The sequence below is a fragment of the Macaca mulatta genome, chromosome 15 (assembly GCF_049350105.2).
Source record: "Macaca mulatta isolate MMU2019108-1 chromosome 15, T2T-MMU8v2.0, whole genome shotgun sequence".
Lineage (NCBI taxonomy): Eukaryota > Metazoa > Chordata > Mammalia > Primates > Cercopithecidae > Macaca > Macaca mulatta.
The window spans coordinates 48,230,045-48,255,470 of NC_133420.1; the positions used below are offsets into that span (position 1 = coordinate 48,230,045).

The window sequence follows — 25,426 nt, forward strand, 5'->3', positions numbered from 1 at the left end:
CAGGCATGAGACACCGCGCCTGGCCAATGCCTTTTAACATTGGTAGTTTTGTGGTTGGAGCCTCCCCAAAAATAACTTCTATTGTGAGTGTTGCACCTTCCTCTACCATTGCAGCAGACTTGCTTCTTCACACATGGCCTGAGTTCCTTCCTTCCCAGCACGCCTGCCTGCCAAATCTCATCCCTACCTCTGCCTGAAGCCTCCAGATGTTAGTAGTGATGGATGGAAACAGGACCAGGACTGAATCCATAGGTGGTCACAGCACCACTGCCCCTGGTTCTTGGAGGCAGCCTGGAGAGCAAGTTTTCTTCTTCATCAGCAAGTGAGCTGATGTCCACATGTTGCCATGAAGGACTCCTTTTGTTGTGTTTAACATAAAGCCCGTTTCCCCAAACTCTTACTCTGGTTTCTTTATTTTTCTGCTCCCTCTACTACCCCTAACTCTTTTTCTTTCTTTCTTTCTTTTTCTTTTCTTTTCTTTTTTGCTACAGCTTTATTGTGGTATAATTTACTTGACAAAATTTACTCAAGTGTATGATTCTCAGTACATTGAAAATTGTGCAACCATCACCACAATTTAATTTTATCACATTTTTATCACCCTATTTGCAGTCAATTTTGGGTCCTTTTTTTGGCAACTGGGATGCCTGGGCCGTCTGCTGTCACCATCCCCTGGGAGAGATGATCTCAAAGAGAAGAACCCAGAGAAAGTTCATCCAAAGGAAGAAAGTTCTTTGCTGCTCTCACCAAAACCCCACTCTTCCCCTAGACTTGGGCTCCTATCACAGCCTTGGCTTTGATCCCTGAGAGCCCCTTTCCTGTACAGTACAGTGCGGGGAGATGGTACAAGCCCATTTCGACTTCACACACATCAACAGGCTTATTCAACCTCGTATGTGAAGTTGTCAATGTGTGCTTCTGTGGGAAGAGCGGTTAAGAGCCCGGGTTCAAACGCAAGCACTACCATTTACAAGCCATGCATTGAAAAACTAACCTCCTGGGGCTGCAGTTTCCTACTGTGTAAAATGGAAATCAATATAAATATATCACAGTCATGGAGAGCCTGGAGTGCCTGTCACATTCTCAGTGACATTCACAAGTGTTATCCACTGTTTCTAGACTTTGATCACATTTTTAAAGGGGTGCCCCCACTTCCAAATTCAGAACTCTTACCACTTAGAGGTCGAAAGATGTCAGCCCCGACAGGTGCCACAGAACACCCCCAGATGCTCAGAACAGGAATATATGGTTGGAAATCCTGGGGAGAAAAAGGCTGGAAGAGTTACAAATGGGGAGAGAGAGAAAAAGGCAGCTGGAAAGGAAGTACCAGGAAGAGGAGGGGCAGAGGGAAAGACCAGGAAACTGATGGTCAGGGGCCAGGGGCCCAGGGCTGAGTGATGGGATGGAGGAGCTAGAGACTGAAGCGGGAGGGAGGAAGTAGAAGGGAGGACAGGCGGAAATGTGGCGAGGATGCTTCCTGATAAACCTGTGGTCTTCGCATGCTCTTGAAATGAGTAAATTTTGTTAAGTAAATTATACCATAATAAAGCTCTAGAAAAAAAAGAAAAAGAAAAAGAAAGAAAAGAAAAAGAGTTGGGGGTAGAAGAGTAGGAAAATAAAGAAACCAGAGTAAGAGTTTGGGGAAAGGGGCTTTATGTTGAATACAACAAAAGGAGTCCTTCATGTCAACATGTAGCCATCAGCTATTCCTTGCAGAGGAGAGCCAAATACAGGTGCTCAGAATGTATTCTAAAGGTTAGAGCCCAAAGCTACAGGCAAGGCTGGAATTTACAGTTCATCCTGCTGTTTGTCCAGCTCTTGCTGTGACTTCGAGTCTATGTCCTCAAGAGGCACCTGCAGCTTTTGGCATCTAGCCAGGGTGGCTGGGGACAGCATTGAAAAGGGGACTGTGGGAACAGCCTGGTGCAGCAGTGTCCCCTCAGCTTGGATTGGTTCCTTTGTTCCAAACATGAGGAAGCAGAAGCTGTCACACAGTAGCGGCCAAGGACGCTGGCGTGCCACTGTTTGGCCCAGTCTTCCACCCTCCCTCACGGTCAAACAAGCAGCCATTATTTATAAAAACTCAACACACATTGGATTTTAATGAGAAAATAACTGTATACTTGCATTGAATGCCTCACAATCACTATAAAACCAAAGCAGGATAATAACATTTAAGTGGTTAACATACACAGGAAAGCCAGATACAGAGTATAATTTCCAAACACAGTATTGCTGCTTTTTTCCCCCTCCTCCCCCCAAAAAAGAAAAACAAAGAAAACATAATTTGGGTAAAGAGCAACACAAAATCAAAATTGGCAGCTTACTGAATGCTTAAAATTCAGAAAATTGGTTCTTTAAACTAAAATGGAATATATTCACCATCTCTAACACTTAGGCTACTTTTTTTCAATACCTAGTTTAATTAAATCCATTCTTTAGTTGGGAAAAAAAAAAGGTTTAATTACTCATCTTCAGAGACAAGAATCAACACTGTTTTAGTGTTCCTTGTAACGCTTTATATATATATGTGTGTGTGTATATATATGTGGACATTGATCTATATACGGCTTATATGTCATTGTCTAGGGTGAGCAGCATGCATGGGTATGAATAGGCAAGTAAATTGCATTGTGTCATCCAAGTAAAACACAGCCCGGCCTCCTGCCACTGACAGACCCTGTTTCCATAATTTCTGGATGAGAAAGCCAAGGCATGTCAGTAGTTAATCAGCTCCGGAGGAAAGTGAACACCTATAAACACGGCAGAATGCAATACTTCCAGAAAGGCTTTTAACATCTACAGAATCTAAACATTTTGTAAGAGGTGAGGTTAACAAGCTTGCGTGCTATTTGGGGGTGGGGCCGAGCATCAGAGGCAAAGTTTTTCGTAAGCCTCTTTCTCTCGATGGATTAGGCAGGAATGACTTTCCTCCAGGGGACGGTCCCATCTTCAGAAAGTTAAAAGGGTCCAGTTGGGATCCCAGAGCCTAGCACGGTGCTATGTACAAAGCGGTGGCCCAAGGTTTCTTGAATGAATAAAAAACTCAAGAGCACAGAGAAAATCTGGCTCTCCCAAGTAAACTGTAATTTACATTTTAATGGGATTATATTAGGATCTTCAGTGAGTGGAGCAAGAAAATAGACAGCAGTAATCCGGAAGGCAGCACAGGAGTACTAGCAAAAGTTAAGAGTTGTAGGGGCCACAGTGAAAACAGCTTTGTGACTGTGGGAAAGTCCCAGAAAAAGCATTTCTTTCCTTATCCACACACGGAGCATGGCCCAAGAACCCCCAGCTCTGTATCTTTAAGCAATAAGTGCTCTGGTTCAGTCAACTGTGGTCAAAGACCACTTCATCTGCCTCTAAAGCGATTCCATGAATAGTGTGGCCTCTTAAGCTTTTCTCTTAGCTGTACATTCTCTTGTCAAATGTAGGTTTCATGTAGCACATGGTTTCCTTCAAAACAGAACAAAAAACTTTAAGGTAAGTCATAAGGATGGTTTCCTCTTGTGAAAAACGGGGAAGTTAGTCTATATCATGTCTATGGTCTCTACCAGATCCATGAATCAGAGAAAACATGAAGCACATCACATTTTTTGTGCAATCCATAGAACTATCCTACTCTCCAGCCATCCTAACTGCCACTGTGCCTGGGGCTGTGCAATGCTACTGCCTCCTCTGTTCTTATCCCTGTGTCTGCTTTGGGAATGCCCCCTATTGCTGGGTTCTCAGCCCAGGCATCTGGGACCTCTGGCTGGAAATCCTCAGGTAAAGACGATCCTCCTTCCTGGGTCCTCCCATTTCATGTCGGGACTTCTAATCTAACAGGGATCTCATTTTCCTGAGAATGTTAGTCTCCATGCCAGCCTCCCTCACTATAAAATGAATTTCTTGCAACAGGGATCTTACTTGTTTTGTGACCCCAGCGGCTAGCACATTTTGTTGAGAATTCATTCAAAATATTCAGGAGAACGAACCATATAAAGATGGTGCCAATTGCCCATGTGCTCTTTTGGCTGCCATCTGTAGAATGTGGCTTCAAGTTACTGGTTCCCTTGGCAGTTTTAAAGGATCCTTGTTAGTAGATGGTTCCATTTTTCACTTTGTGCCTACTTCTCATCTGTGAATACATGTCCCCCCCAGAGTCAACACTAGTCTAATAAAAGAAGGAAATGTGCATTAACATCTACATACAAATTTTGTGAAATTGCTACTTGTTAGAATAACACACTAGAGCTTATGACATAATATAAAAACAAAAATGATTTTTAGTGAGGTCTGACTTAATTATTGCTTTTTTTAAAAACCACAGTTTTAAAACAAACGAGAAAAAAAGAAAAAAAAAAAAAAAGGCTGGTTGTTTTTTTTTTTCTCAAGGCCAGAACTGAAAATTTTCTCATCCAGAAATTTAGGGCACCCAATTATTGAATACCCTTATCATATTGCTTTAAATGACAGAAAGATTAAAGCTGGCATCCTCTATAGTATACTAAGCATGAATATAAAGCATGAGAATAAGTAGGAGACTTTCCTAAATGTCAAATTACAAAACTGCTCAAAACTTTGCAATTGTGACTCATGCAAATACCTTGTTAGGTCAATTTAATATTACAAATACTGCATCAGCTCGGTGCCTTTATATCCCTTTTCATAAAAAAGAAATTCTCACTCCACTCCTGAAGCCAGCAAACAGCTTTGGAGGAATTACCTGTACACCCAAGTGCCATGGTCACTCTGGAATTTTAATCCACATACATACACACATACACCCTTACTCCTGAACATACGCATTTTACACAAACACACAATGGTGTACACACACACACACACACACACACTCACCCCATCTTTAGGATCTGTAGCTGATTCCAAGCCTGTACTTAAATTTCTATTCTATATTTTTCTTTGTAGCATCCTGAAAAACACTGGTTGCTCAGCAAAAATAGTATCTCTTACCTCCTATTTTGTTCCCATTCTTCCTCCCTCCCTCCCTTTTTCTCTCTCTACCTTCATGACTTTTCTTTCCTGCTTCCTTTCTGACTGATCCAAAAAGAATCCATCATTCTTCTTCCTATCTCTAAGGCCCACTTTATAAAACAAAATAGTTATAAACACCTTTTTATTTCTTGTCATCTACCTCTCCAAGGCAGAGTTCACCTTTTTTTCAATTATTGCCACTCTAAAAATGCCCCCACCATCTTGAACCAAGTTGTTCAATGTGTACAGATTCTATACATGTATATATTCACCCATCCCATCATAAAAATAGTTGTTGCCCACTAAATATAGTTTTCCTACGAAGAAACGTAACTGTGAAAATGTGTTCTCATAAACTGCAGATCAGTGAATATTATAAGCAGACACGATCCTAAAGCTAACATCATCCATTTGGTTTGGTTTTCTCTTCCCCTTTCTCAGCCTCCTCATGTAGAATAGATTGTGTTTGCAACATGAAGAAATATTGTCTTAAAATATGGATTTTATGAATTGTGATCATGAGTTGTTCTCAATTAAAAATAATTAAATGTAAGAGAAGTGGAATCATAACTGCCTCTTCTGGGCAAATATGGAGAGAAACGCCATTCATTTTATGGCTGCTGGAGAAAATGGAGTTAATGCAACACCCTCCGATGCTGTGAGCGACAGGTGGGAAACTGGTGCAGGGAAATATCCTGTGCCATGTAGGCTGCACCAGCCTGGGCCCTACTGCTCTCTAAGTGGCCCCATCACCATTGTCCTTCATCACCCGGAGAGGCTGGTCTCAGTTCTGCCTGTAGCAACTATGTTGATTTGCTTGTAACATCGTTTGTCCTTTTGGATCCATTGTGGATTGGCCCAAAACCAGACACGGGGATTGAGTCACCAAAAAAAGTCCTTTCTCTTTTGACTCCTGGGTGTCCAGAGTCTGATGGGTGGACTTCCTTTTTGTTTCATCATTGTGTATTGCAGCTTCTGGTCTACATAAGGATTGCTGAGTTTGTTTGCACTTTAATAAATAGTCCATTAAAATGCTTTCAGTTGTTAAATTTCTTGGTTTCTTGGTCTCCCAAGCACCACAGACGCTTCCTGGGTTGCAGGAAGTTTATTCATTGTCTTCTTCCTCCTGGTTGGCATAGATCCCTGCTTCCCAGCGCAAAGCTAGTGCGCTCTTTCTTCGATTAACCCGTGTGGCCTCAAGGACCTGTAAAGAGAGGGGAAAAAATTATGCAGAGTTCATGGATGTTAATTATGAACACAAACCAACTTCTTTGTTTCCTTCTTCCTTTCTGTTTATCAGCTTGAGAGGAGAAAGTGATGAGTACCGCGGGAGACAGGAGAGACACTGGAAAAGGGGAATGGGTGGTTCTGGGTACGCATTCGTCTCACAGCCAAAATTCATCTGCTACTTGACTCCTAGTTTTCACTATAGAGAGATTTAATTTTCATGCAATGTTCTGCACGTTTTTGAACTAGCTATGATTCTGCATCAAGTTTTCAGATGAAGCAGATCTCTACACGCGACAGATCAGTGCTGTCCAATTGACCTTTGTGCAATGATGAAAATGTATCTCTGCTATCCAATATGGTAGCCATTAGCCATACGTGGCTATTGAGCACTTGAAATAGGGCCAGTGTGGTTGAAAACCTAAATATTTACGTTTATTTCATTTTAGTTAATTTTAATTTGAATAGCTCCATGTGACTAGTGATTACCATATTGGACAGCACACTATAGATGATCTCAGTCTCTTCATAAACAAGCAATCCAGAAAATAATTCCAAACAATGAGACCAGTGTGGATTCAGTCCATCAAGCTTTGCAAATCTATATAAGCCATGATGATATTTATAGTACAAAACCTACTTGGGCAAAATTAAACTAAAAAAGCCATTACATGAAAAAAAAAAAGTTATTGGATCAATAAAAGCAATCTCAGCATTCTGATGCAACTTCAGACCCCATATGCTAATCAATGAAATGAAAGGTGACAACATTAAGGACAAGTAGGCTCACTACCACTGAGGGAGAGCCTCCCTTCCTTCCATTCACTAGAGCAGTCCATGGACTCCTGAGAAGAGACTTCGGCCTATCTGCTCCAGTTTCAGTTTGATCAAGAAAAGATTCCAGATTAATGGCATTTAGGTTGCCAACATATGAAAAATGGTTCTATATCATGACACTGCAGCAAAAACAAGCCCAGGCATTCTTACCAGTTGCTCTGGCATTTGCTTAGGACGTATAGTTTCTGATTTTAAAGAAAAGTCCAATAGAGCCAACATTGGTTGGTTATCCAAACTGCAACGAAGGCATTGCTTATTCTAAATATAATCAGTTAGGCAAGGGACAGTGATGGTGGTGACATGGATTGGCTGTGTCCCCACCCAAATCTCATCTTGAATTATAGCTCCCATAATCCTCTCATGTAGCAGGAGGGACTCGTGGGAGGTAACTGAATATGGGGGTGAGTTTTCCCATGCTGTTCTCATGATAGTGAGTAAGTCTCACCAGACCTGATGGTTTTATAAAGGGCAGTTCCCCTGCACACACTGTCTTGCCTGCTGCCATTTAAGACACGCCTTTGATCTTCCTTTGCCTTCTGCTGTGAGGCCTCCCCAGCCATGTGGAACTGTGAGTCCATTAAACCTCCTTTTCTTTATAAATTGCCCAGTCTTGGTTATTTCTTCATAGCAGTATGAAAGTTGACGAATACAGTTGGCAACTCCAGAGAAGCAAGGAGATGCAGTTACAGGCTGAGGTGGGAGCCCAGACATAAGCAGATTCTGGGTAGATGGGAGATCAGGGGGTCCATCTCAACCTGCTTCTCTGCACCTTTGCCAAATAAATGCACCACCAAGAGCTTCAACGTGTTTTCCTCTGGGAAGCCTCCCCCATTCCTCCTCAGTCATGTTTGCTGAATGAATGATGCACTGTTAAGCACATAAGCCATGTGTGTTTTGCATAATGTGTTTTGCATATAAGCATATCATGGTCACTCACTCAATATCCACAGATATCTAAGAATAAGAAATTAGCAGGAGGAAAGCATGCTTCCAAATCTGCTACAGTTAAATAGAGAAATTTTCTAATAGTCTAATGTGTGGTAGCACAGAACTGAAAAACAGCACTGGACTGCACGTGGAAGTCCTGGGCTCTATTTCCAGTTTTGTCCTCTGTTGTTCATCTTTTATCTCACATTTCTTATCTATAACATGGAGAACACAGCTACTCTACTTCACAGGCTTACTCAGAAGGCACTGTGGTCTCTGAAGTCCAGCAGGTCTACTTCAAATCCTTGTGACCCTGGAAAAGTCACTTACCCCTGTGCCTCAGTATCCCCATATAAAATGGGGATCATAAAACTACAGCATAAATTTGGACAGAGAAATCAATGAGGCAATGTATGTAAAGTATAGTTCCCAGTGCATAGTAAGCTCTCAAATAGAGCCTAATATGATGGAATAATTATTTCTATCATCACGTGAAAGGGATTTATACATTATGAAGCGGCATACAAATATCGGGCATTTTATAAAGAACTCTACATTGTATAAAGGGATCATCTCTTTGCCTTTCAGATTGCAGATACAAACAGAAAGGTTTACATCAAAGCTAAAAATAAATCTAAAGTTGTAAAAATTATGATCCCCATCCTCTTGGAATGTTTTTCGTCTTGTTATTTAAACCCTATTTTGATTCTCAAACAACTTGGGCAAATTGAGTTTGCTCTACTCTTTAGGAACTCTTGTTACAAGCCATCTATCGATCCAATTTACCCATATTTATTAGTTTCCTACCAAGTATAAGGCACAGTGCTTCTTGTTGAGGATACAATAGTCCCTTCCCTCATGGAGCTTAGCGATGAAAAGTGTAATGGGCAGAAAAATAATATTCATAACTATGGAAACGTTTAACATAGCTTGGGTTTGGACGTCTACTTGTCAAGAGCTCAAATAATTCACTTACACCAACAATGAGCTCTCTTTTCTTAATTAATTCCCCTAGTTTGTATGCCCACTTACCATGGTCACACGATCACTTACCATGGCCATACAATAAATTTCTAGTGAAATCTAAAGCCGCTAGTAATGGCACAGACAAGAAAATAAACATCATTACTGAAATACCTGGCAACCTGGATATAAAGCTGTCTTTGGGTTCATAAGGCTTATGACCCAGGGCTGTCTGGGAGTACAGCTGCCCCACAACTGGTCTTCAGAAGTTTCAAAAACCAAGGTATTTGAATGAACATCTGTTCTGTAATTAATTCAGACGCGTGTGTGCGTGTGTGTGTGTGTGTGCACGCGCATGTGTGAATCTCTAGCAAATTTAGAGCTTTTATTACTAGTTTATTACTGCATATTAACTTTACTTTCTAAAGTTCATTCCTTTATTTTCTGGGCAAAAAGGCACATGTCTCTGGGGCTCTAATAATAGATATACTCACGTCCTAAGTTCTATGTTACTGTTTGAATCCTCACCACTAGTCTACAAAATTTATGCTGTTATTACTCCCATTTTTTATATGAAGAACCTGAAGCACAGGGAGGTTAAGTAACTTGCCCAGAATTACCCAGTTAGCAGAAGGCAAAACCAAGATTTGAACTCCGCACTCTGGGTGCAGAGTTGATGCTTGAGGCCACCAGACTACATTGCTGCCCAATGACTGTAAGGAGTCCAGAAGGAGACACATCAGAGAGGAGCAATCAACACTCCCCATGGAAATGGAAAGGGGAAAACAAAAAAGGATCTGATTTAAAGTTTTATTGTGGCCGGGTTCAGTGGCTCAGGCACTTTGGGAGGCCAAGGTGGGCAGATTGCTTGAGATCAGGAGTTCGAGACCAGCCCGGCCAACATGGTGAAAACCTGTCTCTACTAAAAATACAAAAATTAGCTGGGCATGGTGGCTGGCACCTGCAGTCCTAGCTACTTAGGAGGTTGAGGCACGAGACTCGCTTGAGCATGGGAGGTGGAGGCTGCAGTAAGCTGAGATCACACCACTGTAATTCAGCCTGGGCAACAGAGTGAGACTGTGTCTCAAAAAAAAAAAAAAAAAAGTAAACTACATAAATCAATAAATAAAGTTTTATTGCTTTCACAAATTCACATTCAGGTCTGGTGGGGAATAAAAAACAATTCTCTCTCCACAACCCTTTAATATTAATTTTTCTCTCTAATGCTTAGGGAATTCAAGTGAACTGCTTAACTTTGAATAGCAATCAATATAGACAATTTTAATTTGGACATATGAAACAAAAGACAGATATGTTAAATAGTATCACCCTATTCATATTAATATTTATATTTCATCTTCCAATCTGCTTTTAAATTGAAGACAGAGTGGGCCCAACTCTACCTTCCTTGGATCTATTTGACCAGATTTTCATTGTTTTAAATGGACTCAAAGGGGAGACGGGCTAAGTCCTAATTTTCAAACTGCCGTCTTCCAGATGAGAATCACAATTAGACATTAAAGAAAGTACAGAATGACATTCTCAGTATTCATTTGATATCTTATGAAAGAAAATTACTGATAATCAGCAGGTCAGCTCTATATTTAAATATAATTCTTTGGCTAAATGAGAGACCAAAAACTTATTATGCCACAGGTTAATGCAACCAACTTGAAAAATAATTTACAATATCTAGTAAATGTTAGGATGTATCGGGCTAGTAGCCAGTGCTTCTACTCCGAGATATAGAAAGAGGTTCTTCCATAGGTACATAAAGAGACATGTATAATAACATTTATAAAAGCATTATTTCTAATGGTAAGAAAAACTGGAAATCGTCTACATTTCCATAATAGAAGATTGAATAAATAGTGATATATTCATTCAATGGAATACCATATAGCAGTTATAAAGAATGAACCAGAGCCACAGTGATCAACAAGGACACATCTAAAAACAATGCAGACAGAACAAAGTCAGGAGCGGAAGATACTGCAACATGATTTACCATTTATAGAATGTCTTTAAACATGCAAAAATAAGGTGTTGTTTATGTATATACACATGTATAGTATAAGTATAAAACCATGCACGGAAATGATGAACAACAAGCTCAAAAATAGTTACCTCTGCGAGATTGTAGGGGAGGAGGGAACTGGGAGAAGTAACGAGAGGGCTTAAATTGTATTCTTTTAAAAATATTAAATATCATGAAATGATAAGAATGGACAAAGCTGGGTGGGTAGGTTTTATTATTTTATTATCTTACATTATTTTGAATGCCAGTTCCATGATATCAGGAACTCGTTTTGTTGACCACTGTATTCATGGAACCCAGAACAATGCCTGACACATAGTACAGCCTCGAAAATTGTTCAATGAATGAACGAATGATTCTCTCTACAATTCTGTATATTTGAAATAATTATTTTAAAATCAAAATAAAATACAGAAATAAAAATATGAAAAATATTGTGCTTTCTCAGCAAAAAGAAAAACTGGACAAAATAGAAAAAAAATTAAACGAGAAAAATATGCCTTCTCATAGCACATATATTTGTGAAATCTGTGTAAAAGGAAAGAAGAAGACTTTTGGGGACTGGGAACAGTGGCTCACACCTGTAACCTCAATGCTTTGGGAGGCTGAGGCAGGAGGATCACTTGAGGCCAGGAGTTTGAGACCAGCCTGGGCAACATAGAGAGACCCTGTCCCTACAAATAAAATAAAATAAAATAAAATAATATAAAATTAGCTGGGCATGGTGGCACACATCTGTAGTTCCAGCCCTTTGGGAGGCTGAGATTGGGGGATCGCTTCAGCCCAGGAGGTCAAGGCTACAGTGAGCTCTGACTGCACCACTGTACTCCACCCTGGGCGACAGAGTAAGACCTTGTCTCTTAAACAAGGAGGCTTTTGGAGAAATCAAGGCTTAGAGTTTCTAAAAAATACATGTTTAAAGATTGGAGGGAGGGAGGCCTGGGATGGTTCACATTTGATAAATTTGTAGATTAGGATGGTTCATATTAAATCTATAAATGGAGCTTTCTAGCTTTATGTTAAGGTAAACAAAGAATGGGTGAAAATCAATAGCTCAATCTGCATGAGCTGCACTGTTTTCCAACCAGACCAAGTATACTTGCTATTAATGCCTAAAGAAACTTTAAAAACCAAAATAGCCCATCACTTATGTCCTCTGGTCCAAACGTCTTCAAGATCCGTGAGCAGGCAAGGTCTTCCCCAGTACCCTCCCACTCGCCCCCACAGCACAGCACGGCAAAGCACACCATTGTGTATCACTGTTGCATGGACTCCAACATTTTGAGGCAGTCCCATAGTTCAGAAAAGGCACAAAAAAATACATATGGAGACAAGTCATTTTCTTGCCATTTTCATTTAACTCATCAGGAAATGGCAAACCACAACAGCATGCAGCTGGATCATGCATTCAGTAAGACCAAGACAAACAAATTGAAAAGTACCTCGGAAGTCACCTTGCAAGACAGTAACTTAGAAGTGTACTGGCAGAGAGGGAAAAGACCAGGGTTAGTACATGGCAGTGACACACTTACAGAACACCCCCTAGCCGGGAACAGGCACCACACCAGAAGAGGATGGGAGGGGAAGTAATACCAGGAGGCCATTCTACACCCATGCCAAAACTTTCTCCAACTGATATTAGTTTATAAGTCTTTCCTTTGCAGCAACTAGATACCCTATTGTTCACTAATAAAAATATCAGATAAGCCGTACTTTGCTAATTCAAAATGTTGCTTTCATTTTCTGCCCTTTGAATTAACAAGATTCCTTCCCCTCTGCACACAACCAGCTGCCCACCAGCAAGGTCGTTGGGGGCCATTTTGGATTTGCTAGAATCTGTAGCCAAATAGCCTTTCTCTTCCCATATGTTTCTCTAAACCCCAAAGCCGTCGTGTAACCTGTTGTTCCATTAAAAGAAGATCCTAATCACAGGAGTTGGTTTGTGGAGGCAGATTCTCTGAAACTGGCCTAAGGGTAGTCCTGCCTAGGGAGACCACACAGCCTCCCTCGTCAGAACCCTGGGGACCTGGGTAAGTTCCTGAAAGTGGGATCATCCTTTGATAGCAATTTCGGGTGATTATTTAGGATTATTAGTATGAGCACTTAGGAACTGAAATGATCCTTTTGTTCCTATAGGTGACTAAAAGTCTTCCGCAAAGTACAGAAAAAAATGGCCTGACAATGGAAAATGAGATAGCAGGACCGATTTGGGACATCCCTCTCCAGAATTATGGTAATGAGCACACATTTACACTGCTTGGGGCATTTAAAGCATTTATTGGTTTGGGGCATTGATAGCCATAGACTAGTTAGGTGGGATCCCACATCTGTGATCGCTGACTGCTTCTTATATGTAACACTTAGGAATTATAGTTCTGTCATGATTGGGCTAATGGCTGGCGGCTGACAAGTCAGGAGCTCTTCTCTCTCCTTTGCACCTTCACTAGGGTATGAGTGAAAACCCAAGAGAGAGTTAGGGAAGCACAAGGCATCACTGAGCTTCCTGTAGAGTCTGGGGGAACAGGAGGCAGATGGGCTTCCTTCACCCACTGAGCGAGACGATGGCCAGAACTCTCAATGCATGTCCTGGTCTGGAAGGGTAATGTGTGCAGGAACTCTCAGTTTTGACGCAGCCCAGGAGAACTGACGAGGTCTTCTCTTGTTCTAAGACAAGACAGAGTGGTTGGATGACCTCTCAGTAATTAAGTCACGGGATGAGAAAGAGAGAGAGAGCGCACACAGGAAAACCCCACTGAGAGCAGATCCTGTGCTAGAAGTAAAGATGGGGCTGAACATCCAGAAGGCTGTGATTTGGACTCTGGTCAGCATCCCTCCAACTGAGAAAGGCAAAGCAAACCCTCGAGATGTTTATGAGCATCACTGACTTTCTGAGGCTCAGGTCAGGTTAGGGAAATAATTGGCTGGAAAAATACTGTTTGCTTAAATACAGTCATGTCACTTAGGACAGACTGATGAGTCATAGTTTCCTAAAGGGATTCTTCATGCCTGAAGGAAAAACATCCAAATAGTCCATCATTTGTGCCCACTGATCCAAATGTCTTCCAGATCCATGAGTGGGCAACCCCACCTTGGAGGCAGTCCCTTTGCAAGGCATCAAGAAGCCCTTTAGGAAACTAGGATTCACTCGTCCATTAGGAATTGCATGACTGAGCAGAAATGGCATGAGACCCAGATAAGGGGACATTTCCACATAAGAGAACATTTTCAGATAAGAGAAACCCACAATATGAATAGGACTGCTGCATCTGCGTGTGTGGTGCGTGCACTGCACAAAAGCATCAGACTAAAGGGATGAATGGTACTAAAGCCCAGTCTCCTACTCTACCCCCAAAATGTGTGGCTGGTGCAGGGCTGCATCTTCATAGAGGAACAAGGGTGACTTTTTTCCTAATTCACACAAAGGCCTTGCATAAGTTGGTAAACAGCCCTGGGTAAGTGGGTGGGGGTGGGGATAGTAATCCTCCTGTCCCCAGAATTAGCCAAGAGGTCCATTAATAAGTGAGGCTGGAGACACTCACTGGTGACTTCAATATGCAGGACAAAGAAATCAGCCCAGGTGGGTGAAGACTGTGGCCACTAAAGGGAGTACTTTGCTCAAGTTCTGAGTTAGTAACAAATATGGCTGGTTGGGGATAACCTTTGGATAACACCACTCCCTGACTCCCATAAGCCAGGGGCCTCTCTGCATATGACTTTTTATAAAGTGGAAAACTGGAGAGAGCAGGGCCCTGAGCTGAGTCCCAGTGGACAGGACCCCAGAGGCCACCAAAACACTGATGGTGCTCGGGGCTCGGGGCCTCAGGGGACACTGAAGTTGTTTTGATGGCAAAGATCAGTGTTTCTCACTCAGCAAAACTTCCGCCATAGCTACGTTCTATTCTTCTCCTTCTGTCTTTCACTCTCCTCAATATCATTGTGTCTAACATATCGCACTTTATACATATTCCAATGATCAGTGCCTGTCTTGTTTTTAACTCTGCCTTCTCCTTAGAAAGAATAAAAAATAATTATTATTTTTGCTTAATTCACAAAGAACTGCTAATTTCAATGGCCAAACACATGGTTGTATTCTAATCATATGACAGGTACTGATTCTCAGGTATGATTTATCATCTCCAAAAGGGCATGCCAAAACGCTGCCAAGTGGCTTACTGGAAAGAATGTTGGCAAATGGAGGTACCAGGGGTGATGCTGCATAACATGGGGAGATGCTGGGTATGTAGGTGTGAGCCACTGAGGTGCTTAGAGGGTGGAGAGTCTCAGAAGCCATGTTTCTCCGTGAGAATAGTGTATATAAATGGAGGCTAGAGACCAGAATTACTTTACCTTTAAGAGAATTAACTTTACGCTTCTACGGATAGGTAAGCCAGTTACATAACTCAACCCCCCAGCAATCCATCTGCTCTCTATTACTATCCTTCTGGTATTAAAGAAAAAAAATGGAAAAGGGGCCACAGATCAGTTAGCAAAAAAATGAATCTTTGTTCATCCCTAAAGGTAAACTTCAACACATTTACCAGTGATCGACATAGATAAAGGAGAAAAGGTCCCCTGAATTGGAAGGGCTAGGAGAGGGCTCTCATTTGAAGCCTGACTGATGATCATATGTTTGCTTTAGAAGCAATCTGAATTTGTTGTTTTAGATTTGAACTCTTAAATGAGCATATAGTGGATTGGTAGATTTTGTCCTGATCCTAAGAATTTTCAACAACAGCAAACTTGGTTCTGTTGTAACAGCAATAACAGTGCAAAACATTTGGCTTTGAATCCAAGATCCAGGGATATTAACAGCTTAATTAGTTAGGTCTCTTCCTTTTTCAAAATGTTTATTTACTGGGAAATATAGAGACAGGAGGCTGCCTCTTCACTTCGTAAGTGAAGGGCAATCAGCATGTTAAAACACTGATTCCAAGCAGCTTCATTCACGCAAAGGAAAAATCCAACCTGGTTGGCATTTGTTAGGTGGCTGCCAGAGTGTCAGCGTGTGCACGAAAGAGTTTCCAGCCCTCTGCTTTTATGAAATGAGTGAGAACTGCCTCTACCCGTCTGTATGGAGTATTTTTCCCTATCATCTGCACTCCAACACAAAAGACACACACAAGTGACAAGTAGAGTGTGCTCAGCAAACACTCACATGGGTCACATGCTAAGTGGTTCTACTTGTTCTTCCCCATCCACATCAGAGTGTGGGGCATCCACTTGGCTAAATTCTGCCAAAGCTGCTGATGTATTGAGCAGAGTCGCTGGGAGAAAAGAAACCAGACACCTAGAGCACCAAGCTTCAAAATGATCTAGCCTCCCGAAAATTCTTAAGGTAAACTTTATCCTTTGAAGTGGGGCTTCAAAGAAGGGCTGGCGAAAGTGACTGAGGAGCCAGGGGAAAATCCTACAGGCTCACGAACGGAGCTGCTGGCTCCCCTACAGTGAAGTTCAGCAGTGGAAATGTCTGCAGCAGCTACCCAGGGCCAGGCGTCATCCCACTGTCTAATACAGTGAACAGCCCAGTAGAATAGCTGCAACCTAATACAGCAACTGAGACAGCACTCCATGCAGTTCAGGTGTAAACACAAAGGAAAGCCTGGGAGATGCCAAGTGAGTAGCCAGCTGCCAGATATCCATTGCTTTCTTCCTTTCTTTACCACCATATATTTTGAAAGCAACTTTCAGTATCTGGGCTTCAACTCCAGAAATCCTTTAACTTAGCCAGCTAGGATATAAAGGCAATAAAGCAGCAGGGAATTCTTTTTTTTTTTTTTTTTTTTTTGAGACAGAGTCTCGCTCAGTTGCCCAGGCTGGAGTGCAGTGGCGCGATCTTGGCTCACTGCAAGCTCCGCGTCCCGGGCTCACGCCATTCTCCTGCCTCAGCCTCCCGAGTAGCTGGGACTACAGGCGCCCGCCGCCACGCCCGGCTAATTTTTTGTATTTTTAGTAGAGACAGGGTTTCACCGGGTTAGCCAGGATGGTCTCGATCTCCTGACCTCGTGATCCGCCTGCCTTGGCCTTCCAAAGTACTGGGATTACAGGCGTGAGCCACCGTGCCCGGCCAGCAGCAGGAAATTCTTACTGTGAACCCCATAGTATTCAAGTTTAAGGTGACCAGATGGTTTATCACCCAAACTGGGACACTTTCAAGGGGGAAAGGCAGGCTGGGTGCAGGGGCTCATGCCTGTAATCCCAGCACTTTAGGAGGCTGTGGTGGGAATATACCCTTGAGCTCAGGAGTTGAAGAACAGCCTGAGCAACATAATGAGACCTCCTTTCTACAAAAAAGTTAAAAAATAAGCCAGGTGTGTTGACATATGCCTGTGGTCCCAGCTATTCAGGAGGCTGAGGCAGGAGGATTGCCCGAACCCAGGAGGTCGAGGCTGCAATGAGCCATGATTACATCACTGCATTCCAGCCTGGGTAACAGAGACAAACCCTGTCTCAACAACAACAAAAGAGTGAAAGGGGATATTAATAATCCCAGCATCACAAGGGGCATAAGCCAGGACTGTCTCAGGTAAACTGGGTAGGATCCTCAACCAACCCAAGCTATTTGTGACTTGAGTGCAGTCAGGGGAGGAGGTGGTGACTTAAATATGTGCTAAGAGGCTGGTGCCAGAAGACCCATAGGAGGCTGGCATGAACCCTGAGGCTGATCTCCAGGCTCCTGGGACTGTGTAGAGCAACAGTTCCTACGTCTCTAACTGGAGAAAGAAACCACAGAGCAGATGACTTCCTTCACAGTTAATGTGAACGTTATGTGCAAAGTTCCTAGGGTTTGGGGGTAGCAAAGTAGCCATGTGGTTTTCAACTGTCATTTTAACTGGCTCTTTGCTGTCAAGCTATGCACATGGGCTTGTTAACAGTCCCAAATACACTCGGTCTTTTAAGCACTGTGTAACATTGTTAGGGATTGCCTAGAGGGTCAGCTTTGAAGGAACAGCATCTTCATCCTTCTCTAGAGAAATACAATCTCTACTGGGCAATGGTAGAAATCAGCTCCCAGGTGTTTAGGGATGATTTCAGGGCCCTTGCATCCCTCTCCCTGTGTGACCCTTGCATGCTGTCTTTCTATGCACCAAACATCTTACACACTAGCCTTGCTGGTCAACTCCAGCTATACTTGGCTGCAAACAACCAGCTCCCTGCATGATCAACATTTTTTTTTTTGAAACAGGCAAAAACCCAAACCCAGTTCCAGGCATGTGAAACCACATATTTGAAAACCTATATTGGAACCCTAATGCTGACTAGACAACCACATACACATTTGTGCCTGGACTGGAATGCCACACGCCACACCGACGGCCGCGCTCAGAGAAGTGAAAAAGGAAAGGAGGAAAAACTTACACTACTATCATCCATTCTCTCGCGCCTTTTAGATTTGTGTGTCTCATAGTCTTCCATGAGGGTCTGCATCAGATTCTTGGGCCGCTGGGTTCCGGCAGCCTCTTCAGGGGCTAAGTCAGGCTGCAAGCTGGGGCCTTCAGTGGTGGGGGATGGAGGAGGTTTGACTTTCTCTATTTTCCCTGAAACAACACGAAGAGAACACCCTTTCTAAGCTTGTCTGCTCATGACTGCTTTTAGAAAGAAGAGAAAACTGGCAAATAAAAGAGCAACAACCTCTGACACAGAGAATGGTACCAGAATGATGGTTAAGTGTAGGCCATTTTATTATATTACAGGATCAAAGCACTTAAGGTTAATGCACAAACCCATCCAAAGATCTCAAGGACACCAAGTTCCAAAAAGTCAGTTAGATCAAACAGGCCCGGCACACAGTATGCAAATATATGTTGGACAGACAGACACAGTTGTTTTGAGACATGTATCCTATCACAGATCATAGAATTAGACTGTCAGAGGTGGTGGCGCCTTGGAGACTCAGAGACCCACTTCTTAACAGATGAAAGAGCTTGAGGCTCTGCCAAGGGAAGGCTGTACTGAAGTCACAGGGAGCCAGTGATGGTACTCAGGCCTCCTGCTTTCCTCACCAGGGTCTATCCTCTATAGCAGAGGAAGCCAGTTGTCTGCTGACCTGTCCAGGCATTTTGTGCAGACAGCTCAGTGTTATAAAACCTTTGAATAAGGATAAGGCTTGTTCTTCTCAGTTCACCCCAGTCTTATACTGGCCAGCTTCATTCATTTACCTCACCTGCTGGGGTCCTGAAACATGAGGGTTTAAGGCATCCCAGACCTTAAGAAGTGTATACCAACAAAGGCAGTGGAAAAGGTGCACACCAGCCTTAGGAATGGGGAGATTTTAGCTCTTGCAATGTCCTCCAAGAATCCTCAGGATGGAGAGATGAGGTCAGTGATTAATTCAACAGTGGTGTGATGACTCTACGCACCCTTACCAAGACCATTTCCATCCCTCCCTCCCAAGAAATGCCTGGCCCTGGCTTCTGGCTTTTCAAGGGGTGGGTTTATTGCCACAGAGCCCCAAATGCACTACTGAGAAGTATCTTCAAGTACAATTAGGATTTTTCCAATTATGCCCTTTGTAGTTGACACAGCTAGAATCTGTGAACAAGGGATGTGGAGAAAACACACAAGATAAATGGGGCTTGCATGGCCCCGTTTGGGAGGGAAAAGGACCATTTGACCTCTTCCAGTTCCAAGCCGAAGATGACTCACCTTTCTTCATCTTACATCCCAGGTTTCTAACTTGGCAACTGCCTGGTGTAGCAGGAATCACAAGTGAAGCCTGGTGTCCATGTTTCTATGTGGGCTGCTAGCCCTTTACTGGTGCAACCTCCTTCTGATGAGAGCTACAAAGGCCTGGAGTCCAGGAAACCCAGGTTTTTAACTCCTGCTCTTCCAGTACTTGGCTATGTGACTGACTATAGATATCATTTCATATTCCCACTTCAATCATGGGCTGATCACTTAAATTCTCCTAGCTTTCAGCTGTCATATTTGGGGATTAGGTGGAAAATAGGTTTTAATATACAGAAAAGGGCACTCCATTTCATAGCCACATTACATTAATAAAAGTGAGATTCATTGCTTTGATCTAAATTACCAGGATGACTGAAAAGTCTTTTGATATTAACAGTACAATAATAAGTATTTCGAGATCTCCAAATTCACTGGAAAAGGTTTCTATTTTTTATTATGGAAATTAGGGAACACTATAATGACCCCTATAAACATAAACATCACCCAGAGTAAACATTTATCAAGATTTTAGTATAATTGGCTCTTCCTTCCTTCCTTAGACTTGCTGAATTATTTTAAACCAATCATAGATTCAGGTCACCTCACTCCTGCACACTTAGTATGCATCTCTGAAAATTCTGATTGACTTTTTAATTGAAGGCTTAAGAAACAATATAGGTCAGTGGTGAGCATGCAAGCTCTGGAGCCAGCCGGTTTGGGCTTGAACCCATGACTTGGCAGCCAAATCACTTTGCGCAAGTTATTTACTCTTTTGATATCTTAGTTTCCTCATCGGTAAAATGAGTATGATGATAGGGGTACCTACCTCAGATAGTTCTTATGAGGACAAAGTTAATATTTATAAGGTTAATATTCAGAACAGAAAGCATTAATGAATCTAGCTACTATTTAATTGGAATCTCAAAGAATAATATGACTGTAGGGTGAGATGAACAATTTCATGCATATTCTGCATACAATTTTTGCATCTCTTCTGGGACCAGAAATAGACACCAGTTACCAGGTTAATTTTCATCATTTTCCAGTTGACCTCTCAAGTGTCCGGATCACTTCCCAGCAGCCATTCTTCCAGCATTAAACACCTAGAAAGCACAGCCTATATTCATTGCTTCTAGCTTCTCCCTTTCACACACAGCACAGTGGAACTCCTGTTTATATTTCTGTGAAGGCCATTTTCACATACTGACTTGAATCTTATCTGGTTATTGAAGCTTTTGTCTTCTCAATTAAGCTATAATGTCATCCTGAGGACAGGGGGGTATGTTTCACCTGTCTATGAATCCCTTTAATTCATCTGAATGTAAACTCCATTAGAGTAGAGCTTTGCCTGTCTGGTCATTGCCAGACCCCAGCAGTAGCGGTGGTATACGGCATGAGGTAGGAAATTCATGTTTGTTGAGTAATCAGTAAGTCCATTATGAAATATACATAACAACCACAAGTAAATGCTTATGGATTGGGACAGAATCTCCCACAGAGAATTAGAGGAAAGGGCTTAAATGCCTTCACCAAAATATATGAATTAAAACATTTTAGGTCTACAGAATCACAGGCTCAATGGCTTTGGAGTAATAAGCGGATTTATATATCATTACTTTTGTAGGCTTCATGTCATCTGAGCCTTGCAACAACCCTGGGATGTAGTTAGGGTGGATGTCATGACCACAGAGGCCCAGATGCCAACTCCATCCCAAGTTACATGAAATAGTAACAGTCACAGTCTGGAGCCCAAACCCAGTGTTGATGATGGCTGAATTAAATTATGGGATGTATGCAGAAAGAATGCTGTAAAGAGGGTGAAGGACGACTATAGAGAAGTGCTCAGCCATTAAACATTAAAGACATTTCCTGCTTATTGATGATTTCATCCCTAGAGCAAGTTTTTCCAGTTCTAGCCACTAGAGGTCAGAGGAGTAACAGGAAAGAAATGCTGGCTTAGCAGTTCTGGAGCAGGGGCTGCCAGGGACAAGGGGGCTGAGAATGGTCCCTTTGGATAACTGAGCCCATGTTCTGGTTCTATCTACCCACTCAGGAGGGGCTATCACAGGTCCCCAGAGAGAGAAGACACTATGCCTCATCCCCAGACTTCCGGCCATCATTCTGGTCAGTATGAAGGGAAGCTAGCTCAGCCAGGCTTCTCTGCTGGGCCCTGTGATCTCTGATGCTCCTCTCCAAGTATGGTTCAAACCAGGCACCAGAACTCTGGGTGCCATCTTAGGAATCACACAGGCTACTAAAAGGCTGGAGAGAAACCTGTTCCACACCTGACAACTTCCTCAGAGGTCCAGAGTTGCAGCCAGAGGTCCTCTCCATTAGGATGCTGACAGCACTCCGGATGCTCTTCCCCCAATAGTAGACACTGCAGACAGCACCACTGTCTGGGTCTCGATCATTACATGAGTGTGATACAAATAGTCTGTGCCACAGGCCTGGGAGCTCAATCACATCCTTTTTCATGACCTCATAAGGCCCCCTGAAGTCCCTTGGCCCAGAGGACATGCCCCAGTAGACTCCCCAAACCATGATGGTTACCTTTGGTACTTCTTTTTCACTGCTCCAGGGTGCATCCCACCCAGCACTTCCCCAGTAACCCCAGGTCCAGCTTTGCTTACTCCCGCAAACTTTGCTCTGCTATCGGTTTATTCACCTCATGAATGATTCAATAGCCTGTGACACCTGACATTTGCCCCATTTTCAATGAGCATATCCTGCCATCCAGTTCCTCACCTGCACTGAACACTCTATAGAACACTTTTTTTTCTTTCATTTTTTTTGAAATGGAGTCTTGCTCTGTCGCCCAGGCTGGAGTGCGGTAATGTTGGTTCACTGCAACCTCTGCCTCCTGGGTTCAAGTGATTCTCCCACCTCAGCCTCCTGAGTAGCTGGGATTATAGGCACCCTCCACTACGCCTGGCTAATTTTTGTATTTTTACTAGAGACAGGGTTTCACCATTGTTGGCGAGGCTGGTCTCGAGCTTCTGACCTCAGGTGATCAGTCTGCCTCGCCCACCCAAAGTGCTGGGATTACAGGCATGAGCCACCATGCCTGGCCAGAACAGCTCTCCTCAAGGACCTCAGTCACTATCCCTGAACAACAACATGAACACACAGTGCCATGTAGACCTCAGGGCAGACCTGTATTGGTCTTGGCTGACGGCCAGTCCTAACATTTACAGAGCCAGGAACAGGTATAATGTGACCTCTAAAATGAACATAAGGAACCACCAGAACAATGTTAGACTGAAATTCTGAGTGGAGGATAGGAAACATTTGAGTTTATTTCGTAAATGTGATTATATTCAAACTATTCCATCTGGAGTAGCTTTAGACTTAAGCTTTTGAAGGTGTTTGAGGGTAAGTGGCTTCACTTGGTTGACTCCAAAGATGTGTTTCTAACATTATGTCCTGTGACCTTAGCTTTGTAAGATAGTACTTGACGCCACAAATAAAAAAATCTTTGGTCAAATTAAGCTTGGGACACACTGGGTTCAAGAAAACAAGGAAGGAGAGAGGGATTTGTTTACCAGAGGACTTTTGGTTTTAGTGTTAATATGATTGGGAAGCTCTAATTCAGGAATGGGAGTATAGCATTTCTCAAGTTTATTTAACCAGAAAACCTCACTTCATAGAATCTATTAAATACCTCAAGAAAAAAAGCCAGGTGCAGAGGCTCATGCCTGTAATCCCAGCACTTCGGGAGGCTTAGGTCAGAGAATCACTTGAGCTCAGGAGTTTGAGACCAGCCTGGTTAACACAGTGAGACCTCATCTCTAAAAAATTTTAAAGTAAGTAAATGAATACAGAAGGGGGGGGGGAGAAAAACTGTTTAGGAAATACTGTTGTCTAGTGTGCAGTAGTTAACCAGCTTCCAAGGAACTTTTTTGGCCCAAGTTCATTTAATAATTAAGTATGGGCACAAAGCTCATGTACAAGAACGTTCAGCACTGTCTTTTTTTAACCACAGCAAGATATCTTCCTACTGAAGAATGGTTAAGTTAGCTATGGCTCATTTAGGCAATGAAGTATTATTTAGCCATTATAAATCATGTTTCAGACTCTCAGAGGAATGGTTAAGGTCACAAGAAAATATTCAAAATATATTAAGAGAAAAAGCAGATTGCAAAAGTAGAGATATTGCAGGAGTTCAAGAGTGCAGGTGGGAGAGCCAGACTGCCTGGGTTCAAATCCTAGTTCACCACTTATTAACTGTGTGAAAGAAGGCAAAAGTACAAGGCACATGGCAGACACTCAATCAGCATAAGATGAACACTATATGTTGCCTCCTATGGTGGGCAGAACAATGGTCTCACCAACAATGTCCAAGTCCTAATCCCCCAAACCTGTAATACGTTGCTTTACAGGTAAAAAGAACTTTGCAGTTGTGATTAAGTTTAGGTACTTGAAATGGGAAAGCTATCCTGAAATATCCAGTTGGGTCTGATGTAATTGCAGAAGGGAAGTAGGAGGGTCAGAGAGAGAGAGAGAGAGAGATCTGAAGATGCTGCACTGCTGGCCTTGAAGATGGAGGAACAACAACAGAATGAAAGAGGGAAGAAAGTGAACTCTTCCCCAGAGCCTCTGGAAGGAACACTGCCTGCTGACACATTGATTTTAGCCCAGTCTTAGTTTGTTTGAGCTGCCATAAAATACCATAGACTGGATGGTTTGAACAACACACACTTATTTTCTCACAGTTCTAGAGTCTGGAAGTCCAAGATCAAGGTGCCAGAATGGTCGGTTTCTGCTGAAGGCTCTCTCCCTGGATTGCAGACAGCTGCCCTCTTGCTATGTCCTCACACAGTGGGGAGAGAAGCCGTCTGATGTCTCTTCTTTCAAAGGCATTAATCCTATCATGAGGGCTCCACTCTGTGATTTCATGTAAACCTAATTATATCCCAAAGGGCCCACCTCCAAATACCACCACACTGAGGATTAAGACTTCAGTATATGAATTTGGGGGAGGGGGTCTCAATCCTCCTTCTGGATTTAAGGTCTAACTTTTAAAAAGCCAAGAATGGGGATTCCAAAAGTTCTGAAAATTATTTTGGTCAGATATTCATCCATAGCAGATGAATTTCAGACTTCTGCCTTCTAAAGCTGTAAGATAATGCATGTGTAAGATAATGCATTTTTAAAAATATTATTACTAGAGATAAGGTCTCACTATGTTGCCCAGGCTAGTCTTGAACTCCTGGGCTCAAGAGATCCTCCAGCCTCAGCTCCCCAAAGTGCTGGGATTACGGGCATGAGCCACTGTGCCTGGCTAAATGTGCATTTTTTATGCTACTATATTTGTGGTAATTTGTCACAGCAACAATAGAAACAAATGCAAGTATCAACCCAATATTGCCTTCCAAGCACCTATGGGCATGGAGAAAATCTAGAAAGGTGGCTATTCCTGGGGGAGTAGGATTATGAATCACTTGATTCTTTTTACATTTGTTCTACAATAAGCACACATTAATTTTAAAATATAAAACAAACCAGAAAACTTTTCTTGTAAATATTATTAGCCCATGCTGAGAAAAGCAGATAAACCTGCTTGTTTTAACCTTTATGGACTAGGCAGATCCACAAGCCCTTCCATCATCCCAGGCAGTGCATACCCAGAGGAGCTCAGAAGGAAAAAAACTGTTCATCTCTGCAATGGTGGTGCTCACGAGACTGTAGCATTGCAAGGTAGACTAAGGAGCAAGGAAAGCCAATGAGTTTCACTCCAAATTAGCTAGTGGTGTCTCCCATCATGAGTGGGAAAGCATAAATTGGTGT

General features: G+C 42.5%; 1 protein-coding gene across 10 annotated transcripts in view; it reads right to left on the bottom strand.

The window, feature by feature from the left end:
• Positions 1-2,072: 2,072 nt before the first annotated feature.
• Positions 2,073-25,426, bottom strand: part of PALM2AKAP2 (PALM2 and AKAP2 fusion) — a 525,798-nt gene continuing 502,444 nt past the window's right edge. For 6 of the 10 annotated variants that reach the window (XM_077965339.1, XM_077965342.1, XM_028834344.2 and 3 more), the window contains 2 exon segments: positions 18,326-18,504; positions 2,073-6,181 (listed from right to left, as the gene is read on the bottom strand). In XM_077965339.1, the coding sequence (XP_077821465.1) occupies positions 6,083-6,181; positions 18,326-18,504 (278 nt within the window). In that variant the 3' untranslated portion in view covers positions 2,073-6,082. 10 annotated transcript variants of the gene reach the window in all.